Here is a 19973-nt window from a genome sequence, read left to right as displayed (position 1 = left end):
TTTTAGGATGGCGAGGTGACGTGTGTGAAGAAACGGTGCGGGCGCGGCGCGTGCTTGCGGCGGCGGCGGGGCGACACGTGCTGCGCGTGCCCGCGCCACCGCCGCCAGCGCGCGCCGCGTCTCGCGCGCCCGCCGCCGCCGTCGCCGAGCTGAGCGGCCGGCCCACCCCCGGGACCGACCACCCTGCTATGTTAACATCTGCGGCTAGCGGGACTTAACGCTGCACCGATACGGCGAGCCGACCGGCGGGTGTTGACATAACGCGGGTGCCCGGGGCCCCGCCGTCGGACGGCTCGTAGGCTAAGTGAGTGAACGCTTCGTTCTATAGACTGATATATTTTTATGCACTCGTGCGATTCGAATGTCTAGTTGTAGTCGGCGGTCGCGCCGCGACCGCGTCGGCCCGGGATTCCGATCGACGGACGAATTTTAGCTTTACTGTGTATTATTCGGCGATGAATATTTACTTACCCACCGGTATTTTAATTGGTATTATCATGTCACGAAATTTTATAGGCGCATTATACGCTGACCCAACAATAAACACGTTTAGAGTATAGAGCTCGCGCCCGGGAGTGAGAGAAGGCGAGCGGTTGATATCGTTGAAGATGTGCCATATTCTCTTAATGTAAATATAAATTATTATTTTTTACTTTACTCATGTGCATATTTATTTACGATTGTAACGTGTATGTGCGTCAAGCACGCTTAGGTAGTCGTTGAACCATCACAAGCTATCATTGGATTGGTCGCCTGATTTGTGCATTTGCTTTTAGTTTTATGTCAGTACAGTTAACTAATTTAATTTGTAGTCCTCTGTGGAAACTTGTCTAAAGGTGCTTTTGAGTCGTTTAAGCAAAGCAAAGCAAAGAGGAGCTTTTATATTATCGACTGCAAAACAGTTATTTGTTTCATATAAAGTGTTTATCCTGGTCTCGACTGGAAAAGCACCATGCCACACTAACGTTTATTGACGTGTTTATGGCATTATGAGCTTGCACAGTGGCCTACAGGTCAATTTTGATTGAGTGTACGTATGCCAGTGCGTGAAATCGAGTCACACACGGACTCCTCAAGCGACAGATGTTATTCATTCATTATAAGTAATTATGTCACGTAGGTTATAAATAGGTGCGGATAAGTAGTGGCGACCGACATCTCGTCGCCGGAATGTGAATGTGTAAATAATTTAGGTATCACTTTACGTTAATGTTTAATTGCTGCATAGTAATTAACGTTTTGCATTGTATATTATTTTATATTGATTAGTAACCAGTGATTACATGCGGATAGTACTGCTATGGTTCAATAAGTCGATTGCGACTAGTTTGATTAATTACTAGGTTAACGATTAGTTACGTAATTAAGGAAGCTAGTCCAAATGTTCGAAGGAGGAAGTCGGGTAGCCAAGAACCATTTTGAGAGATCATTTTACAATTCATTATAAGTAACTTAATACTTTTAACTTAAGGATTAAAAAAAAATAGCCATAAAGAACAAAATTCACGTTATTGTGGGTTCTAGTCCATCAAAATATGTATTTGATTTAGTGATTACATTTTATGTTACGGCTATTTGTGGATGTCATATGGATATCACTCAATAACAAAGGCACAAGGAGTTCTCTTGATTTAATTTTTGTTTAATCTAACAATAGGAAAGTAGCACTATGGCTTGCGAATAACATAAACTAATGGCCATAAAGGATACTATGAATTCGCTTGTACTGCAATGTTTTATTATTTAACAATTATTATAATTATCTTTGTCATCTATTGGATGGCGAAAGACGGAATACATAATATTATAGCTATACCATCACTCATGTGTCGTGTACAGTCGCCATTGTATGTACAGTCGCGATGTATTGGAATGGCCAAGGTGCTCAAAAATATATAGCGGAATAGGCACTTTATTGGAGACCACTGGTTGCTCCAATATATCTGATGGCGAGTTTGCCATACGGAGAGGACTTCAAACACTGAACCAAATTTTGATCAACCATTTCGTTATACCTTTACATGTTTTATTGTATTGTCTTCCTAAATTTGCATATCGTGAGGTATTTAACTCGATCAATATAGGTAGTTTGTAAACAGTACGGTTAAAGAAATAAAATTACCTGTGAACACAACAGTCAACTTGGTTTTAATTATGTTTTCGATCTACTCTGCTAATACCTTAAAAAAACTACGACATAAATTGTTGCAGTGCTTTGATAATATAAACTCAATAATAAATTGGTAAATATTTCTAAACCTCTGCGTAAATATATTATAGTAATTCGCCGATATATGTTATATGAATTATTTATAATATATGAAAATCGTGAGGTATTACTAGTTAAACAGAGATCATTCTATAACAATTCATAGTCAATAAAGAACTGACGAGAAAATGAACAACAACACGTTAAGGGTCCCCGGCAAGCACTGTTCTCCATACAAACCTAGTTCCGATCTCATTTTAAAACGACTAGCTAGATTGCTCTGGAACTTTGCACATATAATGAAGTAATGTCTGTAATTAGTTTATGTAGCTACAGATACCATAGTTAAAAAAATACAGCGACTTTAAATTTTTCATACAAAACTTGTTTTTGCCCTATTTCGTTTGTTTTGTAAACTGGAGCTATATAAACTAATTGCAAACCTAGATATACCTTACGTCATTGCATGTGCAAAGTTTCATTACAATCCAACACGTAGTTTTAAAATGACAACGTAACTACGTTTGTTCGGGAAGTTGCAATTCGGCCGAGCTTGCCGGGGACTCTTAACGTCATTTAAAAAGTTTAAGCCTTCTTGCGGTAGGTGTCGGTGAGAACCTACTTATAGCATATTAAACAAGAATAAAATAATTGAGTAACTTAGGTAGTATATAGAGCGTCTAATCTCGAAGTGAAAGAATGGCACGGGTTCTAATCCCGCTATGCGTATCAATATAAACAACAAATGGAATTTCAAAGTGCTGATCTGGTCAAAGCTCGCATGGTTTCTGCCAACGCGTCTGCGACCCGGTCCGCCACTTCCATAGTAGAGTTGACTCCCATGATGCCGATCCTCAAAGCTTTGCCGACGGTAGGTCCCAGGCCTGCCATTATCATGATATTGTGCCTATAAAACATACGCATAAAATATTTAAGGAAGCAATTAACTTGCTAGTCGAAAAGTATAAGGTACACGGTGTTTCATGTAACAGGAGCAAGAAATTAAACTGGATGCTGTACGCCTCAAACTGACCAACATTTGTTTAGCCACTTTTTAAAGTTATGAATTTTTTAGATTATACCTTTTTCATACTAATTAAATATTATTTTCAATGTACGTTGCCATCTGTGTGTTTGACTTTGCTTGTCACCCTTTAAACATAACAAATTTTGCAATACATTGCGTCTTAGAATAAACTTTAAAGTGTAATGAAAATCAAAACACTAGTTATTTTTAAAAGTTGTTGAACAAATGTTGTTCAGTTTGAGGAGTACAGCCTACAGCTTAATTTAATGCTCCTGTTACAGGAAACACCCGGTATATATTAATATAATCTAAACTTGAATTTATTATTCTGAGCAGTTACGAGTAAGATTAGAAAAATAATTCCTAGATTACTCGAAACGCTTACAACACCGATATTGAAACTGTTTCTCCAGGATGAACTGTATCGACTTTTACTTTTTTTATTATTTATTTATGTGATAGTCAGCAAACGAGCAGACGAGCCGCCTGATGGGAAGCAGTCATCGTCGCCCATGGACGTAAGCAACATCACAGGAGCCACTTAAGCATTCACCAGCATTTTAAGCATCGACTTTTACTTACATACTAAGTACGACAAAATACGATGGTACTATTTATAATGTATGTAAGTACCATACGATGTTCTGTGTACTTGTTTATTATGTAACGTGCTCCTTATGTACAATAAATATTTTTTTATGACTAATGGTAACTCAGCTGATTAAATACATGTCTTACACTTAATTATGTGTAATATGCGGTTTCACACAACCGGTATACATTTTTTTGTGAACGAATTATTCATTTCGTTTAAGTTCAGAAGAAAAGCAGGTAGACTCACTTGGCTCTCATGTGATCTACGAACTGCTTTAAATCGTATCCCCTCGGCAAAGCAATTGTGGTGACCGTGACCAGTCGATCCTCGGGTTTCTTGATGAGGAACTGGAAACCGTATTCCTGCAGACGTTTGTGGAAGAGCGCGGTGACTGCTGCATGGCGGCCCCAGGATTTGGGAAGAGTTTCGCTGATAACTTCTTGTAGGCAACGTCGGAGCGCCCACACTAGTGGTGGACTTAAAGTGTGATGGTAGCTATAATATTGGAAAATAAAGGTAAGTAAAAAAAATACCTATTTAAAAACTTTGTGGAATTATGTTGTGAATGATGAAATAGCGAGAGCTGTTTAATATGATTTGAGTAAAGATGGTTTCTCCCAATATGTTTCACAAGCCCTGTATTTCTGTATATATGTAAACATACTTACCACAATATAATAAATTTAAAATTTAAAATAAATTTAGGCACATTTTATAGTACTAATTTTTATTAAATTATTTAAGCGAACAAATACTTGTTATGAAACTTTCAATTTATTCTAAGCTACCATTATTGCAATAACTATCGGAAAGGAAATGGGTTATATAAATACTTACACACGGATCTTGTCATAACAGTTCCATTGCTGAGCCAATAACTTCATGTCGAAGTAGAACGGTGGCTCGTGCTTCCTGTTATTTATCTTTGCTCTGGAATCAAACCATATCTATATTCGAAGGTTCTTAATATTTATCATGAAAACTCCTGGGTTTGCATTGATATAAATGTATTTTTTAAAGTAACGATCTTATTTGGAATGCATTTTTTAAAGATACATTAGTAAATTCTTATCCTTTATAAAATGTAAATGTACTGATCGATAGGCGTAAGGATCGACTCCCTACATGCATTTAGCTGGGGCAATAATTTATTCCATTCACACCAGCTTTCGTGAAATCACCTTTTACAATTAGCCTCATGCATGAAGTTTATATTTGAATGAAATATGTTTTATTCGGATGTTTGTTACCGTTATATCATGTTACAAATGCATTTCCGTTTTTAAATTACCATTTAATTACTTAAAATTATAAATAAAAAGTACAAAAATTTGCCCGCGAAAAGCTAGTGAGCGAAACGCTCGAAACGCCACGTGACGTCACGCGTTCGACAGATTAGTGTCATTAGTAGCAAACGTCAGTTGGGCCGCCCAACGTGTGACGTCATCACGCTCTGCCGAATTCGCGCAAAAAATTATGAGCGTTTCAACCGCTCAAAAATTTTCAACATTTTAAATATTTTTTTATAAAATAATGTTAAGGTTTACAAAAGTATTTTTATCATTTCCGGTGTTCCAACGATATAAATTATGATTCCGAAAATAAAAATAAATTCATGCATGGAGCTAATTCCCTCAAAGTACGTGTCGTGTATTAGATTACTTATTTCAATTACTCTATTTATGGTATTTGCCCTCGGTTTTCTTATCGGTGTCAAAAGGCTCGCGTGCTGCAGGAGGGTGTTGTATAAATGTGGAATATTTTTTATTGCGTATAAAATAAGTGCTTATAAAAGTTTTTTTATTATCCAATGGGCCCCAATTTTAGTACTCGATAGGGTTATCAAGCAGAACATTCTGGCTCAACAACGCGGGATAGGGTGATTGATAGTGACATTTACGTGCACGGAAAATGTACAAGGGGATTTTAGGAGATTTACATAAAACGGTACCTATAATATACCGTTTGGTTTCTGTGGAAAAATTACCGTTCTAATTTGTGTGCTCGATTAATCTGCTAATTAATATTGAGTTTGCAAAGTTAAAAGCTTCTTATGAAGGCTGAAAATAAAGTCGTTCAGTATAAAAAATTGTGCAATGGGAATTGATTGGGTTTACATTTCGGCGAATTAAATTGAATTTGAATGAATTTTGAATTGAATGTGGTATGAAACAATAATTTTGCCGGATTGTGAAAGCTTGAGGAGCTTCGGTCGAAATCAAACACTTCATTTATCGCGTAGATTTGCACTATACATTACGTTTCACGTACTCTATGTAGAGTACGTGAAAAAAACTACAGGAGGGTTGTTACAGTACTGTAACTGTAACGGGCTCGCGAGGACTAAACCTATTTAGTTAAAAAACAGACTATTACAAGGAGAAGGTAACGTACTCTGCTCGGGCGCTGAAAGCTACAGGTGATATGCCAGCAGGCCCGCTTAACGCTTTCTGGCCTGAAGTGTACACGCCGTCGATACCCCATTCGTCCATGAAGAACGGCACTGCACCAAGAGACACCACGGTGTCGACTAGCAGCAGAGTTCCATACCTGAAAACAATATTGTGTCGTCTTAATTATATTGTAACTTTGTAAGACGGCAGACGGTAAGTGAAGTTAGACTTTATCAAAAAGCTAATTTATACCTGAGTACAGACTGATACATTGATCATCACGGACGTCACTCATACAATATCTAATATAAATGTCATTTCATTAATGTATGCTGATCTGAAATAATCCGCTAAAATATTCGATGAATTAAGGCAAAGAAGGGAGTTTTTTTAGCAGGTCTATGACAGTCATAGAAGTTTATCTTTGTATACCCGGCAAAATAAAATTGAAATTGCAATAAATGAAGTGTTACAGATCTGATATCTCGTAATTTTTAATATATTCTCTCACCTCAATTTATCATACGAAACGCGGTTAAAGTTCATCGGTCACATGATATTTTTTACAAAAGGCCGGTCACTCCAATACTTCATTTTTATCACAAGCTCTCATTTCAATATTTGAAATACCTACTGTCTGAGTATGTAAATACAAATAGTAACAAAGAAGATTGCAACGCTACGTAAAAAGTTACAAAATTGCTGTTAGTTGTAAACTAGTTAGTTTTAATCAACCTAGCTTAACTGCCACTAGTACGTAATGAAACTATAACGGCAGACAGAAGTGTTCATTTAAAAGAAAGTTCCAGAATGCGGTTGCAGAAAGTTTGTATCTTCCGTGCACTTTCCATTTTGCTTTGCATGCTAATTGCAGTCCTTCTCAGGATACAATTAAAAGAGTTTTCCATCTCACCCAGTATCCGGAGACCTGAGACGCGCAAAAAGTCAAGTCACGGAGAAAAGAGAGAGCGAATATAATTAAATTGTTCAGCCTCTTGTGATTCTCAGAGGGCAATCGAAGAGTTTTTCTCCTGAAAGTTCGTTTTCTTTTTAGTTTGGCACTGAAAGAAGCCCGGCTAAAATAGTTACCGTGTTCCTGGGAGTCGGTGAGCGTTTTTTCACTAAGTATTTATAGGTATTTGCACAAACCTTTTCAGATTGTAGCAGACAGTCTAATTACACTTCGAGCTTGGCTACTTAGATATTCCGAGGGGTAGTTTAGATTTTAAATTAGGAACGCCAGTTGTTTTAATATTATTATATGTGCTTCGCACGGGTAGTTCAACTAATTTAAGTACACAAAACCTGTACAAATTATACATATAAACCTTCCTCTTGAATCACTATCTATTAAAAAAAAACCGCATCAAAATCCGTTGCGTAGTTTTAAAGATCTAAGCATACATAGGGACAGAACATACAGACAGCGGAAAGCGACTTAGTTTTATACTATGTAGTGATTTATTGAAAAATATCTAGTTTGCAAACAATTGGCACTGTAAATATAAAATAATTGTTGGTCTGATATCAAATATTTTTTCGCATAAATAAGTGTTTAGTTTTAAGTTTATAAAATACATATGTATGATAGTCTGTAGTATTTGTAATATGGGCCTTGTTGCCTGATTTAAATTTCAAATAAATAAATAAATCTATACGTTATAACACGAAATAAAATAGTTCAACTGTGCCTTTATGTACCTGGGATAGCTCAAGAATCAATACTTTTTTTTTTTTTTTTTTTATCTATTTCATAAAGGGGTTCTTGATTCTTGGTTCTTGATTCTATGGTTTGAAACTTCGACCTGTCGAAATAAGGTCACATGAAAGAGTTTTACTATGTTCCGGATTGGGTCGTCTTAGTACCAAAGAGTACTAAGAGAGTATCTCAGTACTAACCACTTTCAGAAGAGCTTGAGTGGAATGAAACTGAAAGTACTAGTTCTTTAGGCACGTCAAATATGTTAAATGGTGTAACGAGCTATTGCTAACATACCTGTATAAAGTTATATAAGAATCAAAGTAATCTTACTTATGGCAGAGCTTGCCAAGACCCTCCAAACTTTGGATGGTGCCCGTTGAAGAGTCCCCGTGTGTAATGAATATCCCAGCTGGACGATGTTTCTTCAATGCTGACTCTATTTCTTCCAATGAAAAAGTTGTGAACGGTACTGAAGTTTCAATTGTCTCCACTTTAATACCTGAATAAGTAAAATTATCTTGTCATTACGATGTTGTTTCAGTGCGTCTGAACAGCGACTTAGAAATAATAAAATTCGAAATCATGGATGTGCTAAGTTTTTGAACGATATTTTTAACTTCGCTTCGTTGAGTTAACCAAAATTCGTCCAAGAGCCGTCTAGGATGCACGGGATTCAAGGTAAGGGATCTGCATTTCCCTTAAAATGACAACAGTGAAACCTTATACACGTTTAGAGGGTTGCACTCATGTCACATTTGAAGTTGCAATCGACTATAGGCTACAGTGCTCACTAGAACTTGGGTCGTATGCTTGAATAAAAAGGCTAGAGGGGATGAATAGTTAATGTATGTTATGACTTATGACTGTCTAAGAAAAAATCAATTGCTTAGTCACGCTAATCGTGACTAAGTGTGGTCACATGTGCCAAAATTGAGCGTATGCAGGATACTCGTATATATTACCTACGTACTAAAGCGATTTAGTTATGCAACGGTCTTAATCATTTTTGGTGGGCGTTCATGCGTTGCAGTCGAGTGTTCCGAGCAATGGGGCAGCATGAAGCACTGCTAAAATATTCTGCAGTGGTGCACTAAACAAGTGACGCGTGTGCGTGGCTTTATCGAATTTAAAAAATATTTGAAAATCTGGTAGACCATTTTGTTTGCCATCTGTCCCGAAATAGGTAGTTTGATCTGAGCGCTTTAATCATAATTCCTGTGTACGTGACTTTTTGTTCAAGCTTTTTTTTAATAGGAAATGTCACTGACCAACTGACAAGGTTTTTTATTCGAGTTGCATTAAGTCGACCAATTCAAACTTCAACATTTATTCAGCAAATAGTAATACAGTAACTTTCTACATTTAGCGATTGCGTTAAATCCGGTAGTTAAGGTTTTTATGATGAATAATCCAAGTTTGAGACCTCCAGCGCCGAACGCAAGTTTGTCAAAAATCGAAAAAAAACGTGAAAATTTCGTTTTTATTTTAGATTTGGGCGATTATAACCATATAAGCGTGCAGCGTCGCATTGGGCTCACAAGTAATTTGAGTAGCGTGCACTAAGGCCGCTCCTATACGTTTGTATTTGTTTAACATGCACGCTGCACGCTCAACTCGAGCGTCCACTCAGGCCTTACACTTAGAGATGTATAGGATCTCCAAGAGTCCAAATCTTTTATAATTAAAACATTCATTAAAAGAGAAAAAAAACATACGAGAACCGAATATGTTGCCTCAATGTAATTATACTCAGAGTAACTAAACATAATAGCTCGTGTTAGCTTAACGAGTCTGATGCCTATTGGTAAAATCACGAACATAAAAAACATAATAATGATCTTTCTCTATTTTACTCATATATTTAATACCCATAATAAAGTTATGACTTACCATATCTACTGGCCATTTTAGTAGCGCGTTCGTCCCATATACTCCTGTTGGGTACAAGCAGCAGCTCGCCAGGGGCGAGGAGGTTGCTGATGATGGTCTCCATCCCGGTGTGTCCTGAACCGCTGATGGCGAGCACCAGAGGGCTTCGTGTTTGGAATAAATATTGAATGCCCGCGCGAATGTCGTCCATCACCTGGAGAAATACTATATATATGCTATACAAATACTCCTAAACAAAAAATGGGAAAATTATCTTATGTGTAGCGTAAATAGGGTCAATCTCCGAACATTACTCTTCTGTGAAATAAAACTATGTACTTATTTTAACGGAGCCTGTTTTGCATGCATTACCAGCATAATTATTTTTCAATTATTTTCCAATTTTGACAGACTTGAATATAATTAATTTTTCACCACACCAGCTCGTAAACGCTCTCTTGATTGTTCAAAACTGCTAAGAAAGTTGCATGTTGTCCACAGAAGTGGCGAAGTAATTAATTGCATATTTTGAGTTGTTTCCTAATGTTGGCTGGTAGAATTGACTTTTAAATAATGATTTAGAAAGATATAAGGGGGGAGGTGTAGGAGGTGTAGATGCAGTATACCTGTAATAAAGCACGAACGCGTTATTTTAACAGAATGTATTCCTATTTAGACACCAACAGTTGTATCATTGACGCCACACCTTACAAATAAAATCCAATTCTTTAGTAAAAGTTTTTTTGGCGGTCCGGTAAAAAAATAACTAGGTAGATATCTACCTATTAAAAAAAAGCCACATCTTATTATTAAATACACTTACATTGAAGTATTCATCGCATATCGGCGATATAACGGGCCTGGTCAGGGCTTCGGCGACGGATGGCCAAACATCGCAGGGGCCTGGGCCACACATTAGCGGTTTGATGAACTGCCGGTCTCGGATCACCGGCTCAGACAATGTTAGCTTATGGGATGTCATTCCTGGAAAATTAGAATAAAAACAAAATTATAAATAATTGGGGGCAATCTTACACAGATTATTAGGCGCTATGGGTTAGGCGCTATGGGTTAGTACCTGCCTAGTGGCGATGATGTACATAGTTATACATATAAATACATACTTAATTACATAGATAACATCCATAACTCAGAAACAAATGTTCGTGTTAAACACACAAATAAATGCCCTTACCGGGATTCGAACCCAGGACCTCCTTCTTCTTAGGCAGGGTCACCGACTAGACTAGAAGGCCGGTAAAAAAATATTGCACATACCTACTACATTAACTAATATTACTTAATTAACTAATATTAATTAAATAAGTAATTACTGAAGTTGTAGTAACTAATGAAGTATTCTAAATGAAAAAAAAAAACAGTGCACTAACATTTTAAATCCGTACGTTTAAAAGCAGTAAGCACCCTATTTTATCTTACATTTAGATGTTTATAACCCAAGAGCGCTCGCCAAGAGCGGTGAAGTGTTGACTTAAAATATCTGTTTTCTGTGACCGATATTTCGGGCAAGTAACCGTGAAGTTTGGTTACCGGAATCGGGTTAATGTTTAGATTTAGTGCTAATAGGGTGGTTGTAAATTTGCTACAATGTTCTGGCGTTATCGGATGGCACATTTGGCAAGAGAACCTTGCTCGCCCAGGGCGCGAGCGGCGTGCCAGCCCCATATTTGTGCCACTTGCTGCAGTTCCATGAAGTTGGATCGCGGTTTAACAGCTTTTATGCTTTTTATATGGGCTTTTATTTTCCAATTAATATGTGTGATATTACGGCACCGGCGATGAGGTCACTGATAACAGGGTCAGCAGAATATGAATATCGATAAACGTGTAGCAATGTTATTAAACACCAACGTGTATGTCCGACTTCTATAATGCATCGTTTTAATTTGTTATTAATTTATTTTTATATCCTATATATATAAAAAGTAATACGGTTTTTACTAATATATATATATATATATATAATAAAGAAAATTGAAATGTAGTTACAATTACTATGGGCATCTTAGATGGAAATAAGATGTCGATGACCGAGTAGTTAACTACTTCCGTACCTAGTCTACAAATTTACGATACAAAACAAAAGACAAGATGAGCAATTGAGCAATGAGCATAGCAAAAAAAACTAAACTGACATTATTTTATAGTTAGAATTTGAGATAACACACATACAAACACACAGATAAACCTTTTAGCCTACTCATCATGATACATAATTATATAGCTTACCACCTTAATGTCCAGGAAAGAGGATTCAGATAGAATGTAATAGGAGTACCAACTTATACCTAGATCCTATTCAAATTAGTTTAACCGGGAATAGAGGCAAATTGGAATGTAAAAACGATTCGACAGGTTAAGGAAAATTCATGATCAAAAATATTCTACTTCGACTACGTGTTATTCAGCACTTTCGATCAGGAATGGGGTCCCTATGTTTTACATAAAGTTTTAAGTCATAATGTATTTGTTTTTCATATTATCATTAGTCCTAAAACTAAAACCGTTAACTTTATAGGATTTTCGTAAGGTTATCCTATAGTTTTGTTTTATGGCAATCCTGAAAAGTTACGCGTTTCTAAATCACACATTATGACTAACGAAAACGCGGACACACAATACATTATGACTAAACTTTTTGGGAAACAATAGAGACCCATCAGGCATAGCAGACGCCGAGGAATATACCTATTGCTAAGTGTGACGGAGATCGACAAGCGTGGAGTTTCTTCGACAAATTGATTCAATTCCCTGTGACTGTCGATGCCCTCCCCGTAGGATAGGCAGGGAAGACGAAAGAGCCTCCAAGGGACTCGCGCGCGCAAATACATATGACTTGTTATTTCCTTTATCACGCCTTTTACTAAACTAGTGTAAATATAACATCCATTCGTTTAACATAAAACACACTTTTGAAAATTGGGTTAAATTAAAGGAAGATGACCATTTATAAAATTACCTATCTCAGAAGGGGCCTGTCATCTTCTGCTAGTAAACGGATACCTAACGAACAAACGATTGATGGTTAACTTGCTTAGTGAAAGGTACTTTTCCTGGTACTATGTCACTACACTACCCACTAGGTACAGTCATCATTAAAAGTAGCGTATCAGACTATGCGTCAGAAGTTACATCACAAGACATACATGTCAACAAAAATATATATGTCTCTACATGTAGAACAATCAGACTGTGGCAAACATAGACATATATATTACTTCGTAAAGACCGGCCTTACGAGCACTACGAATGGGGCGAAATGCGATTTTAACTCCAATGTATCGACATTGGAGTTAAAATCGCATTTAGTTACACCAACGTCCTCAAGTCATGTGGCGAATTGCGCAGTGGAAAGGCGTCGGTGTTCGGTCGGATTTGTATGCATACGCTTATCCTTTGTTTACACCAATGGTGACGCCTTTCTACTGCGCAATTCGCCACACGACTAAGCTAAGCGCGCTGGTGTAACTAAATGCGATTTTGACTCCAATGTATGCGGCCCCATTCGTAGTGCTCGTAAGGCCGGTCTTTATGAAGTAGTATATATGTCTATGGTGGCTAATACTTTTCAACGCGTAATGTAGAGACATCTTTTCAGATATTTTGGTGTGTAGTTGCAACTGCTACTAGTGATATCGACTGTACATGTTTAAGCTGGACTCTGTTTGAGCAAAGTTTATAACTTACTGTTTAAGTAGGTACCTATGTAGATTACCTATTCGCTAGTAGTTTAAACATAGCACGAGTAACTAAAATAATTATAGTGATATTTTCATACAATTAAGGAAGGAAAATTATAATATAACATAAAGCACTTTCAGAAATGAACTTATTTAAATTGTAACATTCATAAACAAACAGACTTGATGACGTCAAATTTAAAAATAGAATAATCAATGTTAGCGAATATAACAGGAAAACAAAAATATCGTAACAAAATAAAATAATCTCAACTCACTTTTCGTTATTTGGGAATAGCACAAAACGTCACTTGTTCCACGAGTCCGAGAACATTACTCCGTAGTCTCCGCACGGTTCTGTGATGTCTGCTTCTTTGATGCTAACTGAGTGAAGTACAAAGTTGAGTCTTAATGACGTCACTGTACCCGAGTGATAACGTGATTAGCCTGTTAGCTCGTTTTGTTTTTATTTAACTGTTCCCGGCTGATAAGGAGCTCTCAAAGTCAGCTCGTTAACCCGGACTTGGTCGGTAATTAAGTAGCGTTAAGCAACTAAATAAGTACTTTGCTTTTTCCTTGTTAATAAGGTATCTATAAGAAGAAAAAGGTGACAAAATATCATTAAAACTGGTTAATAGGCTTATTAGTTTTATTACTACGACGTCTTGATATCTACCAATTACTATTATGCTGTTAGCAAATGAGTTCGTTTTAAAAACTTACTTGTTTTATATAAAATTAATTGTAAATAAATGGACATCTACTTGGCTTGAACTCATTAGACGATTCTAACGAGCCCAAGATCAATTAGGTTGCGTGTTTCGTTTTTAACACCTTTGGTCTTTATTTATTTAGGTCATCAGTTGCAGTTCAGTTGCACTGCTACCAGATTATTTCATATTTCATATTTATTTATTGCAACCATGGTTTTATAGGTATTACAAATTCTTGGTAGTTCCACATGGACTAAAATAATAATGGTGTAAAATAATTTACATTAATATAGTTACGAAAAAAGAATTAAAATTTTGAAAATGTCTTTTTTTCTTAAGAGAGGACAAGAAAGCTATGAAATAAGAATAGTACATTTCGATGCTAGTGCGGAAAGTATGTCATTACTTCACGAGTACCGAGGACTCAAGACGAGTGAAGAATGACATTTCCGCACGTGTATCGAACGTTTTTTGAAACAGTTGCGAAAAAATAAGAAAAACAACAAGTAAGGAATAAAAACAATATCGAATTTTGCCTTAGGAAACTTAGCTTGCAGTAAGAAAAAACGCCTCTTCTTTGACAGGCGTTTTGGCAGCTATTCCTACCTCTACCTTCCATAGCTATTCCGTTCCATTCAGACAACTTATTAAGAACAGTTTTTCAATCTTCAATATTAAAAAATAAACGTGTTATAATGATGAAGAGGTAAATAATAAAATATGAAATAAGTATAATTTTCGTATTCTTACGTTAACAGTAGGTTTTTATGTCGGTTACGACGTTTAAAGGAAACTAATATTAACACTTATCAATAAGTAGACATGAATTGGAACATGTATAAATTAAAAAAAATTGGAAAGTAAAAAGCACTAGTTAGCGAATACCAACTTTCCGCACGCTAAACAGCTACGTAGAGTAGCACTTTTTGAGCAACTGTATTAAAAACTAACAAAAGATATGGCGCGCCGCGATTTGGGTTTTAACGTTTTATCTCAATAACTCTGAAAGTATGCTTAATTGTGTTTTAAAATTTGCTTGTCAATTCCACCATGGTGTTGTGTATCATAGCAATATAATTTTAGTCAAATATTATAGATGTAGCGGAGGGATTTGACAAGCAAAATTTGAAACAGAAGCATAAAATAAAAAACAATAATACATAATATAAGCATAATTGTAATTAAATCAAATTAGACATATTTTCATGATTTTTTTTATATCGAGCCAACTTAAATTCCGTGTGATTTTTAGGGTTCCATACCCAAAGGGTAAAAACGGGAAACTATTACTAAGACTCCGCTGTACGTCTGTCCGTCCGTCCGTCTGTCACCAGGCTGTATCTCGTGAACCGTGATAGCTAGACAGTTGAAATATTCACAGATGATGATGATGATTTTCGCAGGGTCTGGTGATGCTATAACAACAAATACTAAAAACAGAATAAAATAAATAATTAAGCGGGGCTCCCATACAACAAACGTGATTTTTTTCCCGTTTTTTGCGTAATGGTACGGAACCCTACGTGCGCGAGTCCGACTCGCACTTGGTCGGTTTTTTTCATGTTTTCTCTTCTAAAACGTGTAAAAAATAAATATAAAAAGTACAATTTTACTCTAGTATTTTTACTAAAGTACACATGTAGGTACTTACACTTACTACACAGGATTAGATTAATCATGAAATTTGTTAAATTTAAAATCAAACACGAGTTCTTTTATTGTTTATCAATGGAAAACTTGATAAACAAAATACCTGTATAACAGTTTTGAACGATTCACGGTTAGTTTCACTACACTTATATTAACCTGTATTATCACGGTCCATATCCCGGTCTATATAAGTCTAGGGAAAATACCTGTATGAAAAAATAACCTGTATAGACTTAGATAGGTACATATAGTTCTCTATGCATGTATACAATCGAATTCGAAGAGTACTAGCATTAACTTTTCTGAAATAAAATCTCATAAATTTCAGATGTTCAACTTCAACAATATTTCGAAAGCGATTGTATGTAACCCACATTTATCGTGGGCATATCCGGCCAGCGCACTTGTGACAGATTTAATTCCTGTACCGAGAAAATATATTGCGCACATATTTTTGTCCGAATAAGAGCAAATACGGGCATTTATACAAAACTTTATGAGGTTCGAACGATATCAGAATGTATTTATCGTGGCGATATTTTTCTTTTTATCTAGACATCCAATTTCATTGATATATAGTATCATCTTCCATATAACTCTGTCATTTAGGGCCACTCTACACTAGCGTCTTTTGAGCGTCGTCGTCTAGTCAGCGCTATGGAAAAAGGGGTTGCTGCGTCAACGTCGCGTCAAGCAGCTGCCATAGAGTTGACTAGCCGCCGACGGCGACGCTCGGGAGACGCTGGTGTAGGGTGGCCCTACGTCGTGCATCTGGTTGTCGGGGGGCAACTGTGAAACTCGAAAATCTAAAGTTCGTCAGATTTATGTATCTATACTCTATCACTCGAATATGCAAATTATCTCAATCATAACCATGATTTTCCTCGCGTCATGTTGACAATGAACAGTTTCGAAAGATGAAGAAGATGTGTTTTTACGTTCTTTAAAAACAACGTGAAGGTGAGTTATTATTTCTAGTTACTGCAGATCCCTTAAGCAAATTACATACTATAATATATATCGTTTTGTGAGCTTAAGATTATCAAACAGATGTCGTAGGAAACCTTTTCAAGCATTCACAATTACAAATAATATAAAATTGTAATTTATAAAACTGATTCGGGACTTAATCGCGTACGCTGTCGTTTATTATTTGGCTTGACATCTCTGCTGACGTATTTGCGTCTGGTGTGCCTGCCTGTGACCACGAACGTAATATCACGTTCGAAACGTCAGGCATAATAAACGTAAGTTTGTGCAAATAAATGAAATGAAAAGCTTACGCGATTAAGTCCCGATTCAGTTTTATAAATTATGAGTAAAAATCGTGTTAGTTTAAAATTTTTACTGAATGAATATATTGATATGAAATCAGTGTTTAAATATGTACATTTGTTTTAATCCGTCATGTTAAATAAACTATAAGTGCTTATTACCTTATATTTTAAAACTTTAGTGGAAGGTAGTAGTTTGTAAACAAAGTAGAAACGTATTTAATATAAACTCTCCGAAAGTTAAGTGTAGTGCGACTTTTCTCTGGTTTTAATTTCCGGGGCATTTTCAGCGAGGAAATAGTTGGTTGAATGAGCCCACCGTCATAATGACGCATACGTTACAACCTGAATGTGAGAGTAGGTACGAGGAAATGGAATGAATTTAGGTGCATGTGAAGCTCAGGATGGCGTGTAGCCTTAATTGTTTCATGTTTGTTTTATATTTGTTAACTAAGCTGGTTTTAAATTTACGATTGTATTAAGTCCTGATTAGGATCTGAATTTTTATTTTCCGGCAACGTTTACATTTGTAGATATGGGCGTGTTTGTACCGTTATTATGTAAAACCTCACTGTAAAATTACTTAGTCAAATTTGGTAAACATTTAACCCTTAAATGCATATTGTTGCCAAATGTATACAAAGCATTGGGCAGCTTACAGATTCAACAGAAAAAAAGCTTAAGTTTTTCTTTATAACATTTATTCCAACCAAAAATAAAAAATCATGCATTTAAGGGTTAAGTTTAAAACTGACTTAGAAACGTTTAATTACGAAAAAAAAAACACAATAAAGAAAACGTTTTGCTTGTTTAAAGATAATTATTTTCTTACCGTTCTTGCCACCTTATAACCTTATCGTTCTTGCCATCAAATATCAATAATTCCAATTCTATCAGCAATAATGTCAATTTCACAAATCAGCAATAAATGCCCTTACCAGGATTTGATCCCGGGACCATCGGCTTAATAGGCAAGGTCACTACACTACCCAGTCGGCCAGACAGGTCGACTAGTTATACTAAAATATCACACCATCAACACTATGGTTTCACAGTCCTACGTATTACTTGTTCCTTTATCAGATGGACTACTGCGATATAATCCATTAACGTTAGGACAAATAATCTTTATAAGAAGTTGCTGTTTGGGAATAACATAGGTAGGACATGAAATAATACATTAGGGCAAAAAAATATCCATTGGATACGATGTTAAGGCAGGTACAATTAGGGCATATAATATGTGAGCATTAATGAACCTAAAAGAATCATTATGGCAAAAAATATTAGGTTATGCAAAAAAAGGATAAAGAAACTTTAGGGAACCCGTTATAGATCCTTAGAATGTGCCTAAATAAAAAAATAATTTACTTACTGGAACAAGTTTGACTGAAATTCGAGTTTATTTATAGTTTGTCACCAATTATCACCCAGGCGCGCTAGATGTAGAGTACTTCCCTTTTGGGTATTATTTTTATTTGAAACAAGATCTTTTTAATATTATCAATAAATAATTTGAAACCAGCATAATTCTTTTCATCTTTGGGCGCTAAGTGGCAGTCAATTTAAGAAGCAACATTAGTTAGGGGCCATTATTTTCACAGTCAGTTTAACCGCCCGCGTCCGCAATTTTCAGTTACCCGTACACTGTTTGCGTTATGTAGCTGTATTAATGTACCAGTTAACAGTTCGCAGCTGGATTTAAAAAATCCAATTTTACGGCTCGCATTCGCAGTTCTACCATGTTTTTGGCCAGCGATAAAATTGCGTCTAAATCTGGAAAACGTTTTTTTATTTCGAAGCAATCTTGGAATAAAACGCAAATGTAACTTCGTTTTAAGTGTGTGTAAAATCTAGAATGTAAAAGCTTTATATTAAAGGTTATTAATGTACCACTACATCTTTGTTTGACCTTTTGTGTGTGGTTCCATAAGCGTACGTGAAACTTCCGTCGTACCTGAAAATTTGGCCCCTTTCTCGTCTCAAGCGCTCTTCTACGTAACCAACGTGTTTAGAATGTTTGTGTAGATCCATTGTAAATCGGCGTATAACAGAGCAGGCAGCGTATAATCGCGTAAAGTGTAGTTAAAACTTCTAACTAACGACGACTACTACTTTACGACTAACGACTTTTAACGAGAGTAAGTATAAGTTTGAGGCAAGTTTCAGAGTAATTTTAGCGGGCGGGCGGTTAGCTCATCTACGACAAAGATTTCGGGCTTAGTTTTATGAGTTACTTGTTTAAGTTTTAATTAAATTACTCTCTTGATTACTGATGAAACAATTTGGTTTTGAATAAAATGCGAGTGACAATTGTGACGTCTGAATATAATTGGTGTGAGCTAGGTACGCATTCGATTACTCGAATCGGGAGTGCTTTACAAAACGATCTCTGCTTTAGAATTGTCTGTCTTATGGTTTTGCTAGACATTTGTGATTGGAATTCGTAGTCGATGAATTTTAATAAGATTTTGAGATACTCGTTAAAAGAGAATTAAAGTTACCTACCTATAGTTTTCAATTAATGTAGGTACTATCGGGGACATGCATGGTGAACCACCTTAAGGGCAAAAATCGTCTAGTTAAAGTAAGTACTCATACTTACTAGTTAACTCAAGTTATATAGGTAATATTTTTTGCATATTTGTCCCATTTTCCGGTAATGTAAGGAAAATGAAGATTAATTCCTATGAAGATAAATTCTTGCCATCTAATAAGCTATGTTAAGAATCAGCATACGCTATAATGTCTTTGTAGTTAAGTATCTATGACAAACTGTAATTATTTTTTTAACAAGAAGCATTTTGGAAGTGGAATAGTCCTTTTTTGTCAAAGTCGTT

At 36.1% G+C, this 19973-nt stretch overlaps 2 protein-coding genes across 3 annotated transcripts in view; one reads left to right on the top strand and one right to left on the bottom strand.

The window, feature by feature from the left end:
* LOC134746079 (dorsal-ventral patterning protein Sog) overlaps positions 1 to 2136 on the top strand; it is a 114452-nt gene extending 112316 nt beyond the window's left edge. For both annotated transcript variants that reach the window (XM_063680312.1, XM_063680314.1), the window contains one exon: positions 7 to 2136. In XM_063680312.1, the coding sequence (XP_063536382.1) occupies positions 7 to 153 (147 nt within the window). In that variant the 3' untranslated portion in view covers positions 154 to 2136. The remainder of the gene's footprint in view (positions 1 to 6) is intronic.
* On the bottom strand, positions 1619 to 13932 carry LOC134746089 (alanine--glyoxylate aminotransferase-like). The gene is made up of 8 exons (XM_063680334.1): positions 13775 to 13932; positions 10619 to 10779; positions 9817 to 10009; positions 8257 to 8425; positions 6226 to 6381; positions 4669 to 4761; positions 4078 to 4326; positions 1619 to 3116 (listed from the first exon to the last, which is right to left on the bottom strand). The coding sequence occupies exons 2-8, from the start codon at positions 10775 to 10777 to the stop codon at positions 2963 to 2965; spliced, it is 1173 nt and encodes a 390-aa protein (XP_063536404.1). The 5' UTR covers positions 10778 to 10779; positions 13775 to 13932; the 3' UTR covers positions 1619 to 2962.
* Positions 13933 to 19973: the final 6041 nt, after the last annotated feature.

Source organism: Cydia strobilella, chromosome 12 (assembly GCF_947568885.1).
Source record: "Cydia strobilella chromosome 12, ilCydStro3.1, whole genome shotgun sequence".
Classification (NCBI taxonomy): domain Eukaryota; kingdom Metazoa; phylum Arthropoda; class Insecta; order Lepidoptera; family Tortricidae; genus Cydia; species Cydia strobilella.
The sequence above is the reverse complement of the archived record's forward strand: the minus strand, read 5'-3'. Positions and strand labels throughout refer to the sequence as shown.